The 21,086-nt window shown below is 39.5% G+C and overlaps 1 protein-coding gene across 12 annotated transcripts in view; it reads right to left on the bottom strand.

Annotated features, from left to right (window-relative positions):
• ERC1 (ELKS/RAB6-interacting/CAST family member 1) overlaps positions 1–21,086 on the bottom strand; it is a 399,110-nt gene that overhangs the window by 290,890 nt on the left and 87,134 nt on the right. For 6 of the 12 annotated variants that reach the window (XM_079937377.1, XM_079937384.1, XM_079937383.1 and 3 more), the window contains exons 4-7: positions 12,393–12,467; positions 6,796–6,951; positions 5,471–5,563; positions 1,846–2,013 (exon numbers count right to left, since the gene is read on the bottom strand). In XM_079937377.1, the coding sequence (XP_079793503.1) occupies positions 1,846–2,013; positions 5,471–5,563; positions 6,796–6,951; positions 12,393–12,467 (492 nt within the window). The remainder of the gene's footprint in view (positions 1–1,845; positions 2,014–5,470; positions 5,564–6,795; positions 6,952–12,392; positions 12,468–21,086) is intronic. The other 6 variants (XM_079937382.1, XM_079937387.1, XM_079937386.1 and 3 more) reach the window with 2 other exon arrangements.

Here is a 21,086-nt window from a genome sequence, read left to right as displayed (position 1 = left end):
TAAAAACCATCCAAGAATGACCACAAATACAGTCTTTGTTCTCTGTGGTACAAGAAACCAATCACAAGCCCATCTGTGTGAGACCTAGCTAATAAGAACACTATTTCAGAGGGTGGTACAAAGAGAAGGATGGATTGCCAAGGGGAAGAAGTCATCTATTAGACTGTGACAAGCTTTTAAGTGTTTGCATTATCATTAACCAACTGCCTGGTCCCCTGGTTCCCACACCTGCCACCTCCATCCAAAACTATCACAGCAGCAAACTTGGCAACGGGCTCACCTCCAAAACACTGGTGCCCTCTTTTGACCCTTTTGTAGTACTGCATGCACACCAGGCACCGATGTGAGAAACTCTAGTAAAGCCACAAGTTAATACATTTGCAGGCAACATTCTTCAGATAATTTTATATTTGCAACTCCCTGAATAAACCTTAATTTAGCTTGATAAAAACATTACATAGCAGACCTTCTACATAAAGTTTATGCCAATGAAAAGAAAAGCAGTAAGAATCTCTTACTGTTTTAACAGTTTACATGTATTAGCTGATAGTATTACAAGAATTAGAATGATGCCAACAACTGACAAAGACCTTACTATGTGCCAGGCACTAGGAGTGAATAAATTCGTTTAATGCTAACAACCTAATGAGGCAGGAACTCCTCTTCATCTTACAGATGTAAAACAAGGCGCAATGAACTTAAGTAATGTGCCCAGGACCCTGCACCTGGTAGCAAGTGGTAAAACTGAAGTTCACTCGGTAACTGTGAGGCCAGAGCCTTATTTATCCCAAAATAGCCCTCTGAGGTATCACGATAAGATGAAACGTGATCAAAATAGAAAAAGTATAATTTGTAAGGAAGATTATAAATGTATCATCCAAATCTCTCATTTTCAACAAAATCCCAAACTGTAAAAAAATAAAATACTATATGAAACATTTTGGTCATTTTCCCTTTCCTCCTCGCTTGAAGATTCTGAACTTCTGGGTCTGAGATGTTTTTATGCATTCTTTTTACTACCCATTCCTTTTTTCATTACACTATGCCTTTATTTACCTATTATCTTGTTCTTTAAAAGAAAAGAAAAAATTAATCCATACTATATGCTTTATTTTTCTTCTATACAGCAGAACTGCTTACCTATTCCTACCTAAATGCTCTATTTCACTGAGATCTTTAGAAAATATTTTCCTTAAGACAGCAAATCCAAATAGCATCATCAATTCCTTCTCATTGCAAATATGATAGATTCTCATCTGTCTGGAATTATTTAGTGTGTTCCTACCTCTAATCAAGGCTGGCAGACTAGATAATCTTCTAATATTTCTAAAAATGCTAACTTTATTTTCAAACAGGACATGAAGGCACGTGTCTAATAATCTGCAGTTCAAAACAAGATTTATCTCAAACATTTCTAGATTCCACAGTTTGCTTACTTAAAGCTATTCATAATACCAAAAATTAAGGACACTTACTAACCCAACACAGGCTGACCAAGCTCACTCCCATTCATGACTGAAAGATTTACCACGGGTGAGGACAAATGCTTTTACAACTGTCTTTTCATTTCATATCATTAGTTTAAAGTCTACTTAGAAGCACAGACTTAGTCAAAGTCTGAAGTATCAAAAACATATATTAACTGCACTGGTTTAATTTGTTAGATACAAGAACAATAGAAACAAGATGGCTATAGTTTAGTACTATAACTGACCACATCGCTAAAGAATCCATCATAATATTATTCATAGCTCCCGTATCTCAACACAACAAGAAGTGCACAGGTAATACACAAGAAAAGGTGCCAAGGAATGGGCTCCGTGCAAATCCCACAACTCCTTTTACCTCGGTCTGCAGGATGGCAGCCCTCTGCTCCTTAGCAGTCAAGGACTCCTTCAGCACTTCAATGTGTTGCTTGCTGTCTGAGAACTGGTTGGTGAGTGTTTCTAGCTTTGTCTGTAGGGCTAGTAGTTCTGTGTCCTTTCTGGACAGCTCCTGCTTCACCTGACCAATCTAGAGAAGAAGAAAAAGCAGTATAAGGAAAAAAGAAATAAAACCACCACCTCTGATCTGGGTCTTTGACAGATCCACGTCAAGATATACAGCATTAACTTTATGACAGGACACAATTCATCTTTTTGCATCATCTAATCTTAGCTGACCCCCCCCCCCAAAAAAACAAAGCTTATTCAACTAATAGCAAAATTTCCAGTTTTCATTTATTGTCTCCCCTAAACTTTTGAAATCCGTTAGAAAAGGAATGGAAGAAGAAAAATCCCAATTCACTTAGATGACTATGAGACAGTAGTAAGCATCTGAACATGACTAAAGCAGTTTTCATCTTATTAAGTCATAAGAAACTTCAAATCATACAGCAGGATTAGTGTAGATGGAATACAGAAAGAAAAAAGAAACTTCCTACTATTGCTATTTAAACTCAAAAGCTGCACATTTATTTTTTCATTGTTTTTTTCATTCTCAAATGAAAGTGTACATAAAGTCCTTCTTAAAAAGCCACTTTAGTGTTATAAGGCATTATAAACATGTGCTTTCTAAAAATTATGTAATTTTGAGGAGTTAGGGGTACTGACCTAAAAAAAAGATTCCACCTACAAAGTTATATTACCTACAACATGTCATATCAACTAAATGGATAAAAGTATATAACCTAAATAAAGAACGCATAAAATCTCATTCTGTAAGAATCTACATGTGTAATCAGATTTGAATTACTCTGACAGAGCAATCCATAAATCGATAGGTGCCGCTCACTCTCCCATAAATTTTTCTCATCTTAACTTAGAAAACGTTTAACATCAAACATCTCCTTTATATTTCTACTGTTTCTAAGAATTTTTACTCTTTTCTTCTTCTTTTTTTTTTTCGGTACGCGGGCCTCATCGTTGTGGCCTCTCCCGTTGCGGAGCACAGGCTCTGGACGCGCAGGCTCAGCGGCCATGGCTCACGGGCCCAGCCACTCCGCGGCATGTGGGATCTTCCCGGACCGGGGCACGAACCCGTGTCCCCTGCATCGGCAGGCGGACTCTCAACCACTGCGCCACCAGGGGAGCCCTTACTCTTTTATTCTAAATGTAAGCCAAATTAACAGAAATCATATCTGTTTTTATATTATATCTACTGCCTAAGCAAGGTAGCTAGCTATACACTAAAATATAGACTCTTGGAAGTATAAATTTGACAAGAAGTCAGTAATCTCAGTATCACTGATGAAACAAAAAATACTTTTTAAGAAGTTGAATGTATCTAAAGTATTTTGACTGTAATAACCTTAGGCATAAGGGACAAAGTTTTTGTGAATAATTTCCCATGAGAAAGTATGAAATAAATTTTACTGTAATTAACATTACTTTTAAGGAGCACTAAAAATAAACTTATAATTTACTGTTCTGTTTCAGCAGGAAGACAAGCATTTTTCTCATATGCATGAAATCTCTACTTGCAAATATAATATTCATTCATTCAACAAACATTTTTGTGTGCTCACTGTATGCAAAATACTTGCAGCTGGTAAGGACATCAGTGCAAGATAGCTGTAAACAGCAGCTACTTCCATCCTGTAACACAGATATGTACCCAGGAGCTGCCACATACTGTAATGGTGTAGCATCTTTCATGACATCCCTTTACCAACGTCCCACCCCTAACAAACAGAATGCACTAAAAACGCACTTGTGGTATGAATAAATAGTCAGGAGAAACGTTCAAAATGTTCTCACCTCATCAGCTAAAGAACTATGGCTTAAAGATTACTCAAATTTCCAGCTACCTCTGGACCATGTGATCAAAAATAACTATAAAATCTCAGTTTCCTCATCATCTGCATTACTAAATAATCCTGAAATAATGCTATACTGACCATAAAGACTGAGAAAACTGAAGAAAATATCCTAAATAGAAGAGTTTAGAAGCACAAATTTCCCTTAAAAGTTAGCAGCATAGGGCTTCCCTGGTGGCGCAGTGGTTGAGAGTCCACCTGCTGATGCAGGGGACGCGGGTTCGTGCCCCGGTCTGGGAAGATCCCGTATGCCGTGGAGCGGCTGGGCCCGTGAGCCATGGCCACTGAGCCTGCGCGTCCGGAGCCTGTGCTCCGCAATGGGAGAGGCCACAACAGTGAGAGGCCTGCGTAACGCAAAAAAAAAAAAAAAAAAAAAAAAAGTTAGGAGCATAAGGCTTTTGCAGTCAATCCCACGTGAGAACGAATGAGTGTGTCTTCTTGGGTAACTACCTCTCTAAGCCTTGGTTTCCTAATCAGTAAGATGGAGAAAGCAAACCAGTGCCGCTGTATCGCATACAGATTAAACCAAAAAAATGTATAGAATGTTCAGCCTGTTGTTCGACACAAAAATAAATTAATAATACTAGCTGAGGAAAAAAAAGTTATAGATCAACTTCTCCTCTAGACAACACATGGTTACAACAAACCAAACTGGACCCTTTTAGACAAAATATCTCACTTTTCTATCTATACTATAAAATGGTCCATAAATAGCAAACACTAAATTAGCACAAGTGGTTTTTTTTTTTCTTTTAATGCTGCATTCCAGTCTTATCCTACCGTAATTTTCAGAAGCAGTTATTTTCCTGACACTTGTGAGACAAATGTGTGCACAGCCTAGTATAGGGCAGTGGAGTGCAGAGCTTACCAGCACAGGTTCTGGAACCAAATGGCTTGTGTAAAACTCAAACTCTGCCTCTTACTAACTGTTTCCTGAGCACCACTGTGTTACCTCAGCTTCCTTATACATAAATTGGGTTGAGAATATACCTACCTTAGTAGGTTATAAAATGCTTGTAATAAGTACTCAAGTGTTAGCTATTTTATTATAATCATTTTATCACAGTTTGAAATGGAATTTCAAGTTCTCTAGACAGATGATTGAGCTACTGAATAGATTTAGAGACTTTAAGTTTCATGCTACTTCTAATTTACTAGATAACTAAATGAGCTAATCACTTCAATACATCTGTTCGTTCCAAAGAAAGTAAAATTTGTTGCAAAATCACCTATCGGGGACTTAAAGATGATGCCTACATATGAAGGTAAAGCACTTCACTCAAGAAATCAGATTGAAATAAACCCTGGGTGATGGACCTAGAACATCTGCACATTCTTTGTACCTAAGAAGAGAAAAGAGACCATTCACATAAATCAACAAGTTTCTGGTAACAGGAAAGGAGTCGAGAAAAAACAGCTTTGAAGCACCATCCACACAGTGGCAAAGCAACAGTAAAAAACCAGGGACAGGGCTTCCAGAGCACGTGAGGGCTCGCTGCACACAGGGCGGCACGTGGGTCAAACGGGTGAACAGGAGTCGGTTAAAGAGCAGAGCAGGCTGGTTAGTGCTAGTACCGGGCAAAGCTGCCGACCACAGAGTGAAAGTGTGAGCACCCAGAGCCAGAGCAGCAGGGCCCCACTGTGGGGCCACTGCACGCAAAGGGTAAATCTTACGGCAAAGACCTCGGCCTGAAGACCAGCCGCTCTCTTTTTCAGCTCCTCCCCTTGAGCCTCTTTCGAATTTAGCTCCTCCTTCAGTTGCTCTACCTGTCACGACATTGTTATTCTTTTTCACTCATGTGTCAACTTAGGTCTTTTTATTATCTGCTTTTGAGCCAGAGCAGTAACTGGAAATAACAATAACTCATATAACACAATCAAATCTGTTCCCCTAATTTCCTCTTCAAAGGACCCTAGATGGGCTCACTATTCCCATAGGGTAATGGACTGAAATGTGCTAATCAGCAAATGGGAAGCAGAGACAATATTTTATTTTGTTCTCAAGTTAGAATGATAAGTCAAAACTAACAGAAAGTTGGATATGTGAAGTTTTAAGTTCTAAAAGTTACATGAAATTGGCCATAGTCATTGATAACAGATTCTTAAAATAATAGAGGAATATTCTACTGACTTATATGCAGGTATGGGTATCACAGAAAGAAGCCAGAAACTGCATCATTAAAGGAACAGTTTTCACTTCTGAGAAATTAGGGAACTAACACAGTTGGGATATGGGGGGCAGGGGGAGGGGAAGGAACACTTACTTTCTAGCTAATATTTTACAATTGAAATTATGATCTTTAAAACACCACAGACCTGATAAACTGGTAACTGTAATAAACTAAATCCTCCAATTTACCTAAAATAGTTTATAGAAACAAAATAAATGCCTTTGGCTCTAAGGAAGGAATACTGTGACTGAGGTTATAATACAGACTGATATGTCTCAGCAATGCTTATCCTACTGTACATACACCCCAAGTGCACGTGGGAAACAATAAACCTGATACACATGGGTCTTCTCCAAGGGAGAGCACAAAGGGGTTTCCTTTAGGGAACTGTGTTTGAAGGGAAAACACGGTTTTATTTAAGCCATTTCAGGAAAAAAAAAGGGGAGGTGGATTCAGTCTCTTAGGCTGAATTTCACTTCTAAATTTGTTCACAAGACATCAAGAACATGATGTTTCATAGAGTGAGAAAAACTCATCTGGATGTAATCCTACTAATCGCTTCAGAAGTACTGGTAGACATGAAATGTTAAACTGTGATAATACACACTTAGCCTCACACAAGTAATTTTTCTTTTAAGTGAAATTTGAAATAACCATGCAACATCAGTAATTGACTTTAATTCTGGAAAGTTCTATCTGAAAGAATTACGGTACAAGTATTCTTCCCTGAAGCCTGATAAAACAGCATGAAGTCCATCACTACAGAAGTAGGAACATGCATCAATTTTTCAAACCCCATTTAAAAGTTACAGTATCACACACCATTACCTTGTTTTTCATAAATTTAGAATGGCTCCGATAGACTTCCATTTGCTTCATTTCTTCCTCTCGTTCTTCAGTACTCAAAGCCCCGTTCGATTTCAGCATCTGAATCTCCTCTTCCAAGTCTCGGAGCCCACGCTCCATAGAGGAAATTTTTGAATCCTGAGGACAAAGGAAGATTTAGACATTAAAGTATTCGCAAAAAGTCAGAGAGGTCGCACAAGCCTGTCTTTACAGATGTGAAATTTAATAAAGATAAACAAATATGTAGAAATATTGCAACTGGTGCCTTGCTTCTAAAATATATCCTTCATGGCCATATGGTGGAGAGGAGGAGGACTGAGATCTATACTATGATTTTTTCCTCTAGCCTTTCCTCTGCACCCTTTTGATTAAAGTTGAGAGTATTAACTGAAGAAGTAGAAGCAATGGAAAACTAGTTAAAGTTTCTTAGTACTTTATGGTCAACGAACTTCTAGTGAAAACATTTGTAATATTAACAGTAAAACCTTTTCTAGCTATAATATTTTATCGTTTTACTTGATGACCTCTAAAAGGCTTACTTATGCTCCCAAAGGAGTGGGGAAAAGAGTAAGAAGGTTTCAAAGACTTACACAATAATTCGTATAACCCTATCTACAATAATAAAGATCTGATAACCTCCCACTGTAGAAAAACAAAGGGATGAATAATTATGCTAACAGTTACATTTTATCACACAGTGGTCCCGACTTATCCACAGTTTTACTTTCCGTGGTTCTGCTCTCTGTGGTTTCAGTTACCTGAGGTCAACTGCGGTCAGAAAATATCAAATGGAAAATTCCAGAAAAAAACAATTCAGAAGTTTTAAACTGTGCACCGCTGTTCCAATCAATATGATGAAATCTCACACCATCCCATTCTGTCCCACCGGAACGTGAATCATCCCTTTGTCCAGTGTACCCCTGCCCGTTAGTCACTCACAGCAGCCACCTCGGTTATCAGATGGACAGTCCTGGCATCACAGTGCTTGTGTTCAAGTGACCGTTTTTATGTGACAATATTTTATTTAATACCGTCCCCAAAGCACAAGAGTAGTGATGCTGGCAATTCAGTTTTGACAAAGAGAAGCTGTAAGGTGCTTCTTTTAAGTGAAAAGGTGGAAGTTCTCACTAAGAGAAAAAATCATATGCTGAGGTTGCTATGATCTACAGTAAGAACGAATCTTCCAGGAGTGAAATTGGGATGAAGGAAAAAGAAATTTGTGCCAGTTTTGCTGTTGCACCTCAAACTGCAAAAGTTACGACTACAGTGCATGACAAGTGCTTAGTTTAGATGAAGAAGGCATTAGATTTGTGCAGTAAGATACTGAGAGAGAGAGAGAATGAGACCTATTCACATAACTTCCATTACAGCATACTGTTATAACTGTTCTATTTTACTATTAATTACTGTTGTTAATCCCTTACACACTGTGCCTAATTTATAAAATTAATCATAGGTATGTATAGGAAAAAACACAGTATATATAGGGTTCGGTACCACCTGTGGTTTCAGTCCACTGAGGGTGGTGGAACCTATCCCCTGCAGATAAGGGGAGGTTACTTACTGCATTAGTAATCTTACTTATTCGCTATACTTCACCATGCATGTGAAGTATCTCATAATGATTTCTAAAAAGAAACATCACTGTCCTTATAAATCAGCATCACCATGAATATCACCTCCTAGTACAACAACCATCTACACTCATTTTCTTGGTTTTGTCTGTCACAGTATCTAGTTTATCCCCAGATTACTTTAGATGTCATCAATTACAGAAAAACCCCTACACAGAATAGATACTTTATAGCTGCATATGCTTATTCACCTAAGAAGTAAAGACCTCAAAGAGCATAAATGCAGTATAGCTTTATGTTATTTGGAATTTTATAGAAACCACTCCTTTAGGAAGAAATTTTGAGACTGACTTCCTCTTTTCACTTTACCTCAAGCCTGCCTTGACTGACTTTCCTTGCTATCTGAGAGTGTGCCGGTAAGAGTTAAAGGACTTATCATGAGACAATTACAACCAGCTAGTTTTAGGTTTGGGGGGAGAAGCGAGGGCTGTACTCCTCTGACTTGCATTGCATTACCTTTAAAAATAACACAACAAAAATTTTCTTTTACAAATCTATTCAAATGCAACTTACATTTAGTTCAAAATTAAACATATTAAATTAACACAATCAGAAACGTTCTAAACCTAAACCAGGATTTTGATTTACTCGTTTAAAACTATCCTGGCCCATAAAGCATAAATAAACGACTTCAAATGCACTATCTGAAAATCCCAGCACAGACAGAGAGGCAGCTCTCGACCAAATCAGACACTCACTATCAAATCACGCACCATAAAATCTGCACCTAAAAAGGGACCATAACTGCAGCTCTGAACACCATGAGGCAGAAAAAGAACCTTCCAGGCTACTTTCTGGGATGAGGCCAGAAAATTAATGCCTGATATGTTGGACTAGTTGTAGCACCGACCAGTACTCAGGCTGTGTTTATTTGAGGACAGCCCTTTCCAAGGAGGTTTCTTACTCCTAGAATGTATAATAACTAAATAAATAAAGTTTTTATCATCTTACTACTCTATACTTGCCCAGCCCTGAGTCTCCCATCATTAATCAACCAACCCCACTGATTCCACTGAAATCCTCTGCTCCTTGTTAAATTTCCCAAATCCTCAACTTTTTTTTCAAAACTTGTCTCCCTGCTCTAAGTAAACCCAGGCTTTCCCAAAGGATAGCATTTCCCCGAACGCTCTCCAGAGAAGTCCACTAATCCCCCAGCATCACAGAGTGGCAGGGAGAAGTGTGGGCACCTCCAGGTTCCTCGATGCTGCTCCCATTTATTTATTTATTTTGCGGTACACGAGCCTCCCACTGCTGTGGCCTCTCCCGTTGCGGAGCACAGGCTCCGGACGTGCAGGCTCAGCGGCCATGGCTCAGGGGCCCAGCCGCTCCGCAGCATGTGGGATCTTGCCGGACTGGGGCACGAACCCGTGTCCCCTGCATCGGCAGGCGGACTCTCAACCACTGCGCCACCAGGGAAGCCCGCTGCTCCCATTTAAAGCTCACACTCCTCTTCACTCTCCCTCCGCACAGCTGCCATCTAGGGGCTCCCCCGCCACTCCCGCCCACTGAAGAAGTCTTCAGCACCCGGCTGACAATAGATCTCTCCTTCAAATGCCACTCTTGCCATAATCCTAGGATTTCAATGTCCGACTTCCTTGACGTCCGTAACTCCAACGCCCGCATCCTCCGGTCCATTTTAGCTATCCAGTTTACAAGACCACATCACCCAGGACTCTCCTCCCAGGCCTGACACACTGTCACTCACATTAACTGCTGCTCTTGCATCTCACTGAGTCCTCCACCTCCCTAACTTCTACGTTTTCTCCCAACCTGTCCATCCATTCTGAATTCTCTTCCTTCCTATCCAGGCTACATTCCTGGACGGATCATCCCAACTACTCCTTCACCTCCACCCTCAATTCACTTGCATCCCAGTAATACTGCTGTATCTACCCAGCAAAACTCTAACCCTAGAGCAGTCCAGTAATTCCTCCCTGCTCCTCCACTGCTAAAGGGAAAAGAAAAAGTTAGAGAAGGGAGAAGGAAGCAGAGGGAAGAAAGTGGGAGAAAGGAGGAGGGAGAGGAGGAGGAGAGAGAAAAGAATGTTACGTCACCTTGAAGACAGCTGGGCTCTTTTATAGTCCACCATCACCTCCTTTCCCATTTCCCCCAAAGACCAGTCTAGACCTTCATGATCCTCTCAAGCTCATGCCACACTCTCAGCATCTCAGCTACTTCATCTGCAATTTCAACATAACATCCACCTGACCCCACTGGGCCACCAGAATCTCAGTCTCTTACTTCTTAGCAGAATGGCTGGAGGTTAACACAACTTAAAATAGATCTACTGCCAGTTAAAACCAGTACACTTCCCTATGCCATCAAAAGGCAAGCAAAATAATTCTGTGAACATAGGTACACTCGTGTGTTTTTAGGTTCCAACAGGGATCAGGAAATAACATGTACAAATAAACTTGTGGGAAATGTGAACATGTAATTAAACCTTTCTAGAGGCTGTTTACAAGATTACGTTCAAGACTATGAATTGTCTAACTATAAAGAACCCAGAATCCACTAATTTGCTATTTGTTTAGTAAACCCTTTCCCCAGTGAGAATAAAGATGTATACAACAATAAAAACATAGTTTTAAGAGGAAATCATCTAAATTAAGAGAACCATTCTGATAACTGTACTTGAGAAGCATCTATTTTCATAAAACTATTTATATACCAAAAACTAAAGATTCTTGTCACATCAACAAACATTAAATGAAGGCGCATGATGCAAAACACTGTGTCAAACTTTTCAGGGGATACAAAGAAGTTAAAAAAAGAGACAGAGAGTGAAGGAGGGGTAGAGGGAGGGGTCCCTATCTGTAAGAGTCTTCTAGCTCTTGCAAGAAAGAATATGTTTTTAATAAAAATAATAATAGCATAGCAGCTAACACTGACTGAATGTTTACTATGTGCCAGGTCCTGTTTAAAGTGTTTTACTTGTTTTAACTAATTTAAACCACAAGAGAACCCATGGGATAGGTACTATTGTTATCGCCATTTATCAATAAAGAAATTAAGGCATGGAGAGGTTAGGTTACTTGTTCTATGTCATACAACTGGTTAAATAAAGCCAGATTTTGAATCCAGGGAATTTAACATAGAAGGCGAGTGCTTTGTCACCAATCACCATAACGTTCAGCCTAAAGATTTCTAACTACTCAGTAACCTAAAGCAGAGACTTTCAAAGTATAGTCCGTGAAAACCTGGGGGTGCCTCCTAGCCCTTTTGAGAAGGCAAAACTATTTTCATAATAATACTACGACTTTATGTGCCTTTTCCACTGTGTTGACACATGCACTAAACGTATAAAGGACAGGCAAAAGCATTCGTTGCCTCTGGACAACAGCGTCAAACCATACTAGCGGTCAGTGTATTCTTCAGTGTCAGCGCTCTCAGACAAAAAAGAAAAATAAGAAAGAACATTTTTAAAACACTGGCTCACTTAGGAATGTCCCTGGTGACTTTTCATATGCTCAACCCTTGAGTATGTATCTTTGTACCATTCTGTGTGATGAAACAGGAAGGGGAGGCCCGGCTGCTGCGTCCTGGGTGTGATGCTGCTCCCAGGACAGCACTGGGTGCTCTGTGAGCTGCAAGCTGAATCAGGTACTTTTTTCACGGAACCCTATTCTTACTCGAGAGAAGAACTGACGCACAAACTTGGTATTTGGCAGACATTTTCTTAAAAACAAATGAAATGAGTCATTTTAAGAGAATAAGGGGCCCTGATATCAAAAGCTTTCAGAACAGCTGACTCCAAGAAATGCTGGAGGAAACGAAACTGAAGTTCATTTAATGTGTCGTTTTCATTAAGTCTTACTATTCCTTCTCAGCCTACAAAACGAGTGAACTATTATTACATACCACTTTCTTAAACTCACACATGAAAGTGTGATCACTTGAAAGTGTGAAATGACACATAAGATTCCTTAGGAAGTTCTCACTTACCTTCATTTCGATAACAGTTTGCAGAGCTTTAGTTTTGGCAGAATCGGGGGCATTCTCAAATCTCCGATGCATCTCCTATACAAGAGAAGCAAAAAAGAGAGTAAGTGTCCTCCTTTTCACTCTCATTTTTTCAACAGGAGAGTGGAGAGGCAAGTGAGTAGTAGTTACATGCAAAGATGACTACCCTGGCCTTGTAAGATACTCTGATCCACTTTCTGTCTTCCTGACCTTTCCCTGTGGACCAGGGAGCACACAGACTGCATTCAGGCTAAGGGGCACAGGAGGGTCCCCATCTCTGCACACCTGGTTATACACGGTAAGTCACACAGACCCCAGCCACCACAAGAGGTGAAGCTCCGGCACATCCCCATGTTGTGTGTCACTCTTCCACAGGACTCTGAGACATATTATCAGAACTCCAAACAATCCAAAAAGCGGATTAGAAATAGTCCCTTTTTAAAAGGAGAAATCAGGACTTCCCTGGTGGCGCAGTGGTTAGGAATCTGCCTGCCGATGCAGGGGACACGGGTTCGAGCCCTGGTCCGGGAAGATCCCACATGCCGCAGAGCAACTAAGCCCGTGCACCACAACTACTGAGCCTGCGCTCTACAGCCCATGAGCCACAACTACTGAAGCCCGTGCGCCTAGAGCCTGTGCTCCGCAACAAGAGAGGCCACCGCAATGAGAAGCCCGTGCACCGCAATGAAGAGTAGCCCCTGCTCACCGTAACTGGAGAAAGCCCGCGCACAGCAACAAAGACCCAACAGAGCCAAAAATAAATAAATTTATTTTAAAAAAAAAGAAAAAGGAGAAATCAAAGTAGCCACAGTCCACACTGCACAAAACAACTGAAAGCATTTGTGTTGACGACCTCCTTTGCATAGCATCCTCCCCCAGAGCAACAACCACCGGGCTACCTACGATGGAAATCTCTCTCTAGAGGGGCTACGATCAGAAAGAAAAAGAAGGTAAGACTGCTGAACAAGTTTCCTAAACAGTCTACCTGTAGCAAATAGCAGAAAAACATAGCTATTTTTTTCAATCCAAATGTCAGTGCATTCAGGATCAGAAAGGAAAGGAGGAGATGGTAGAGTATCACAGTTGGGGTCTTCAAGGATCCCCCTGAAGTCACCAGACCTCCTCAGGCTATCTTCTTGTCAGATTCTGTCGATGTCTCTGAGTCAGCCAGTACCAGAGTACCCCGGTACAGCCCCTAGTGATGGCAGAGAATACAGATGGAGACTTCCCATCTGAACAGTGCTGGTGAAACTCTAGCCCTGCCCTTGTTCTGCCCATCTGACATGTATATAGATGTTTACTAGGTCACTCAAACGTATTTCATTCAAAACAAAACTCGTGATTTTCTCCTCTTTAACCTAGCCCCTCCTCTGAAGATTGATGAGTCTTGCCCATCTCCTTAAACGGCATTGCCCTGCCGGTGGTTCAAGCCAAACAGCAGTGTCTCCTTTCATTCCTCACACACCTTCACTTCCTACCACCTTCTAGAGCAGGTCTTAATTGTTCCAGCTTCAAAAGAGTCCTTGAATTTATCATTTCATTCCACTTCCAGTCTAGTTTAAGCCTAGATTACTACAACAGCCTCGAGTTAAGTTTCCTTTCATTTCCTCTGTCCATTTTAAAGAAAGCAATGGTGTACTCTAGATAAGGCATCAACAAATCATGGCAATAGTCTGTTTTCAATCCTTCAACGAGTTTCCTATTTACTTCTCACCCTCTACCAGGTCAACACAATCTGATCGTAACAGACAGAAGACTAGCCCTCCTGTCATAACTATGTTAAAATTAGACAAAAATGCAAAAAGCAACTGTTTTCAGACACTGGAAAACAAGCAGCACAGGACTATGATCCTTGAGCGAAGAGAAACTAACAAGGTTATGGTCCGGACTTGCTATCCAACGTGACGCAGGGAGAGGAAGACCAAACGGAAAACAGCAGTCCCGCAGAGCTCAGAAGACAGATCAGTGGGTGAGAGTCCCAAAGACAGTAGAAATGTGCGGAGCAGAACGACACAGAGGAAGACGCTAGCCAGAAAAGCAGCAGCGGCTGACCTGACAGGGGTCCCTGGAGTCTTTGACCAAATACTAAGCCTGCATGTACAGGGAAAGACTCCACAGTGTCAAAGAACAACTACTGGGGACAGAACAACTACCAGAGAGCTACGAGTCGAGCAACTACCTGAACTCACATGGGGCTGGGAAGAATTCAAGCTCCAGAGAGCCAGAGTGGAGAGAACATCAGAGGCACTGAGCAGAGACACCAGGAAGGCCACATCTTAGGAGTAGAGACAGTCTAGCCCTGGAGGGGAGGCTACCTAGACTAGAGCCAACAGAGTGGAAAAGCAAGTCTCCTTAAGGATCGAGTTAATCCACAATTAACCCCTGCAAGATAAAACACTTCATTAAGACAGTAAAATGCAGAATACATTAATCCAGGACAAAATCTGAACACATTAGTTCAGGCCATAATCACCTCTCACCTGCATTAAAACAACAAATTCATCAGTTAACCCCCCAGCCTCTAGTTTGTCCACACTGAATCTACTCCCTACACTGTAAACAGGTGACAAATTGGGCACACAGATATTTAATAATATGTTTAATAAATGACTGCAAACTTTAAAATGTAACAAAAATAAAATGAATCCTGCTAATTGTAAATAATCATCACCTCTCAATAAAATCCTCTATCCTACACTTCACATTTTTCACTTAATATTTCTGCAACTACTTGAAATACTAAAACTGCATTTCTCTGAAATATCTCACAATTCAGACCCCGAACTAATTTCATCTGACGCCTTTCCCATTACCTACTTCCAAATTAGGGAAATTTCCAAATGCTTTACAGTGAAACTATTACAATTTCATTTTAAACTCTAGCAAGCGTATCAGCAATATATAAGGAAAGAAATCCATTTGAATAAAAAAAAAATCCTCCTCTGCTAAGGAACTAGGGTGCACTTTAAACCATTCGCAGGCATAAAGCGTTCCCGTTAAGATCTTGTAAAACCTATCAGTCGTAACAGATTTCCATGCAAAGGCCTGCGCATTAAAGCTCATTATGAACACATCCCGCAGTCAGTGGGCTGACCAACTCCCCTTTCCCAGAGAGCACATCGAGCCTCTGACTCCTGCACTGTTAATAAAGGGAGAGGACTCTGGGAATAAAAGAGAATGTACCATTCAGACAAATGTGAGAAGTCGAATGTGCTAGTGCTTGCTTTATTTCCCTCTTTTTAGCCTGAAAATTTGCACTGCACAGAAATTAAAGTAAAGTACAGGCAGAATTATCTGGATCTTGTTATACTGTCAACTGTGGTACACGGCAGAAAATGTGTTCAGTTCCTCTCACTGACTTACTAAAGAATAATGACTAGAGAAAGAAAACAAACAAGTTGGTTAGTAGTTTCTTTCCTTTTAAAAGTAAGTCAACATTCACTTACACAGCTGAGAGAAAGGAGCATTTGTGACTGACAAGTAGTACTTATGTCTGAAATCTCTTTCTTTCAAGTTTCAGGTTTTAGCCTCCAGCACACCCTTGGTTCAAGGGTAGACGTCCCTCCAGCAGATTTCAATCCTCCACACAAGTTCTGGCTTTCCTGTACTCCACACGGAGAAGTGAAGAAGGAACCCTCTCTACTCTTCCTGTACCTCAACTCCGCCGTTGTAAGACAGCACTGCACTTTGACCCTTTACCATCTCAAGTAACGGCCTGCTTCTGAGAAAACATATCTTCCTGTCAAAATGGAAATGAGGTACAAATGACACACCAAAAAAAAGATGAGGAAGGATAACCTGAATCAAGTTATGCGATGCAACTGTTCACACTTCCAAGTTATGCAATGCAACTGTTCACACTTTCCAAAATCACTAGGAAAGGGCAAACTAACTAGGGATGCTTTTTCTTTTTTAATTCTTCCTACTCTGTTGTCCAAGGTTTCTATTTTTTTTCTATATATGTTTATTTCTCTTTTTTTCCCTCTAACCTCCTCTGCTTTTACCTTACAACTGCCAAGGATACAGATAGGCATTCCTCAGACATGTCAGAGCCAGAATTCCTAGCCTAGAACCTAGTTAAAGAGTAGGGCTTTTAAACCTCAAACACTGCTGCAAATCTTATCATGAGAGCAGTTGTACTAAACAAGGTTTGTTGACTGAACTATTATAGAGACAAAAATTAACATACGTGTAAATGTTTTAAAACAAATTAGTATTTTAATTTCTTTTTTTTTTTTGGCCGTGTCGTGCATCATGCGGATCTTAGTTCCCCGACCAGGAATCGAACCCATGGCCCCTGCAATGGAAGCGCAGAGTCCTAACGACTGGACCGCTAGGGAATGCCCAACAAATTAGTATTTTATTCATCACAATAGGATCTACATTTCAAAAAAACAGGAGCACATATAGAACTGAAATATTTATTCAGCCTATAGACAATGCTTGGTATGCACATGGATAGCCGATCCAAAAATTCCATAGCCAATTCAGGTATGTTCTGCCAACAGACTGAGAACCAAAGTTTGGTGTATCACAGAATCACCTGTAAAGCCTGTTAAAACTCCATACGCCTGGCCCCAGGCACTAACCACGTCTTGACTGTAGTTCAGTATGTGTCCAATAGATGTCTTCACGCTTCTATCCGTCAAAGGAAAGGCACTCCAGTAAACAATACAAAATCTAACAATAAGTCACGTAACAATGTAATTTCAGTACAAACAGAAAATACAATGCTTAATTTAATTTTTGTTTCTCTTCTTTGGCTTTTATTTGGGGGAATTATTTACCCGCTAGCTACAGAATCATGTTCATAAACAAAATGGAAAACTAATCACAGATGTTCCTGGATATGAATGCCATTTTAATGTTACTGTATTTCATCAAATCTAAGATGCCACTGATTGTAAGGCAAACCACTGTTTAATGTGCTGGAAAGAAAAGAAGGAAATGCCTCCAAATAAACCATGACCCAAGCTTCTATCATTCAGAATTTTTATTTTATACTGATTGCAAGACCCTTTTTTACTTATTTAACCATAAAGTTTAATCATATATCATTTTGAACTGTTTTATAACTTTCTCCATACCAATAACTGTTTGTTTCAATGCTGATTCACAGCATAATATTACTGAAGACATAATGAACAACAGCTAAAGTTAACATGAGAAATAGCAAAAATGCTCACAACATTGACTAAAATGAGCAGCTGTTAACTGTTTGTGAGTACACAGGCAAACAAATAGAGCAGGACTGCGGCCTTGATGACAGAGATTTTAAGATGCCATCAAGGATAAGACTTGTTAACTCAATTTCATACTGTTGAGATGGGAAAAGCTATGAGCCTTGGAATTGATGAAAACCCGCTTCTTTAAAAGATGGACAATAATCCAATAATAATAAAACCTATGGATACCCCAGTGTTGCCAGCTCTCAATTCTTTCTGCCTTTCTTGACACACGAGTGATATAATGTACAATAGCCATTTCAAGTCACCACTCACCCAACCTACAGTTGTTAAGTTCTTTAGACTTCCTTGTTCACTCGTAATTCTCCCTCCCCCATTTATTCTCAACACAGCCAGAGTAAGTTTTAAAAGCTATACTAGATCACTCCCTTGATTAAACATTGGTGCAGTTTTCTTTTGTACTTTGAATAAAATTGTTGCATTACCTGCAGGGATCCTGAAGCAAGTGCTTTGTCTCCTAGAGGGCATGGATTTCTGTTTTGTTCACTGCTACTGTATTTCCCTGTGCTCTGCACATGGGTTAGTGCCCAATAAATATCTGATGAATGGAATGAGTGACTCTGGCCCTGGCTACCTCTTTAACCGCTCATCTCATGCCTGTCTTCCCCTTAAACAATATGCTTTTGTCCTCTAGTCTCCTTACTGTCTCCTGAAAACTCCTTCTCATCAGGCCTTTGAAACTGTTAACCTTCTTCATGAAATGATTTTACCCAAATGCTCAGCAAGACTGTTTCAACTTTGTTCAGATCTCCCTTAAAGGGCACCTCCTCAAAGATGCTTACCCTGTTTATCCCCTCTCCCAACATAATTAGACTCAACTAATTTATTTCCTCTCATAATTATCAGTTTATTGTCTCTCACCAGATTTCTAAGTTCTAGGAGGGCACGGACCATGTGTTCTGACATGAAAAATGTATACCCAGCGTGTATCCCAAGGTCACATACATTCTAGAAGCTCAATGGATGTTTGTTGAGTAATGAGCAAAGAAAGGCTGTGCCGAGTGCCTCTAGCACCTTGTCACTCTGGAAACGAAACATCGAGCCACAATGTTACAAAGCTTTACTCCAAATTACCATTTTAGCTTCTGTTGCCTGTATTTTCTAACATACACAAATTTAATTGTTTAAGGCTCTTGCTATGGCAATAAAAGATTCTTTCCTGTCTCAAGATTGTATTAAAACTTTTTTCTTACATTCTCTTCTAGTTGTTATTTTTTAAGACGTAGCTCTTTATTTCACCTAGAACTTCACTTGATGTAACTATGTACTGTTTTCCAAATAGATGGCGATTATCCCCAAACAGGCATCATATGCTTAAAACTCTATTATTTCTGGGTTCTATTCCGTCTCACCAATCTAGCCATCTATTACTGTGCCAGTACCACACATTTTAATATCACTGGGTTTAAAACACATGTATCGTGAGCTGCTTAAACAAGTGTCCCCGCACTGTTCTTCTTGCAAAGAAACTGCAACATCATTTGGGCACGTGTCAAGAATATTCCTATCGGGATTACATTAAATTCACAGAGTTGGGGGAAAGCAGCATCTTTATATTAATGTTCCCATCTACATTGTAATGAAAATTTAGCCCTATCCTTTCCATTACCGTTACTGATATTATTATTTCATTTTCCTTATCTAACGGCACTGCCTAACACTTCCAGAATAATGTAAATACTGATGAACACAGCTGTCTTTGCCTCTCCTTAACTTTAATGGATGCGTCTTAGTGTACGTCAGAGTAAGCACAATTCTGGCTACTAGTTTAAAATATGTTTATAATACACATTTACTGAGTTGTTTTATTTAAATCATGCTATAAAAGTGTCACTCAATTCTTATTTTTAGTTCACTTGGTTTAGTTTTCAAAGTGTCTGTAACATTTTATCTAATGTCTTTGAGACAGCTATCAAACACTACAAGGTGGTCTTTTCCTTTCACCTCTTACAAATCATAACTGTGAATGCCATATTGAGCCGTTCTGGATTGCTAGAATAAACTCCTTTGGGTCAGAATATTATCCTTTTATCATAATGCTGATTTTATCTGCCAATATCTTATTTATAACTTCTACATCTAAACTCATAAGCAAAACTGGTTTGGGGTTTTAGTTTGTTTTCTAACCTTCGTTAGGTTTGAGTACCCAGTGGTCACACTGGAGAAAAAAGAATTGGAAAAGCTATCCTTCTTTCTGTAAGCTCCAGGCGTAAACTTCTTTCCCTACATTTCAACTTATTCAACCAACATTTCTTGAGTACCCACTGTGCATTTGTTAGACACTGACAAGATAAAATTTCATACATATATATATATATATATATCTCCACATCCTTGGTGCAAAAAATTAAGTGAACAATGAAGAAACACACATGGAAGTATACTATAATATTACTGGCTCATCTACATATATGTATAGAGCTGCACAAGGAAGAATTCACAGAAGAACTGAAATTTGAGCTAAGTCTTGAAGGCAAGTAGGAGAAAAAGAAAGGGGAACCAGCATTCTAAACATGTGTTCCTGAAGTAATCACTTCTACTTGCTCTTAAATAATTTTAATCCATAGGACTGTGTTTCCTGTAAGATGATGCTACATTACTAATAGCAACTGGAATTGTGTATTGATACAACCGACAAGGCCTATATTTCTTTCCACATTATGTTCAGAAGTGGGACTTAATATTTGTAGAGCTTGTTACTTCAAAATTAGTCTTAAATTCATTTTTTTTCCTACTACTTGTTCAAATTCACCATATTTCTGGTTGTTCTCTGCCAGAATAACACTGTGGCTTTTCATAATCCTTAACTATTCACTATTTATTAACTCTAAAACTCAAAAATAAATGGGCAGAAGTTGAAATATTCAGAACAGAAGGAGTAAAAACATAACATTCAAAGTTCATCACGATGCTGGTAGGGTTTTCCTGCTGCATGTGATTTGATTTGAGATGATCACACCTTCTCTAACAACGTTCTATGGCCTGGCTCCAGGTTACCTCATTAAAATATAAACTCTTTAAAGTAAACTGAAAGAAACTCAGGATAGTGCCTACAACACAGTAATGGTTGATAGAAAATTTTCTAAAACAATACAGTCCAGTAATTTGAAGATTGTAACATACACAGCTGCAGATTAACCGTAAGAATACAGTATATGCTTCTGGGAGGATAAACTGGTCCAATCACTCTGGGAGACAAGACTGATATTCAGAGTTTTGAAAACGTACACACGCTGAGCAGATTCATTTCTGGAAATTTATGCTAAAGAAAAAAATTAATGTACAGGGATATATGGATAGGGATATTCACTGCAGCACAGTTTCATAATAATGAAAAATTAACAGTAGTCTAAATTTTCAACAGTAAGAAATATATATAAATGCAACAGAACATTATAAGTTCAATTGAAATTACAAAACTCTACATGTA

Source organism: Stenella coeruleoalba (genome assembly GCF_951394435.1).
Source record: "Stenella coeruleoalba genome assembly, chromosome: 11".
Classification (NCBI taxonomy): Eukaryota; Metazoa; Chordata; class Mammalia; order Artiodactyla; family Delphinidae; genus Stenella; species Stenella coeruleoalba.
Note: the sequence above shows the minus strand (reverse complement) of the source record. Positions and strands in the feature narration are given on the sequence as shown.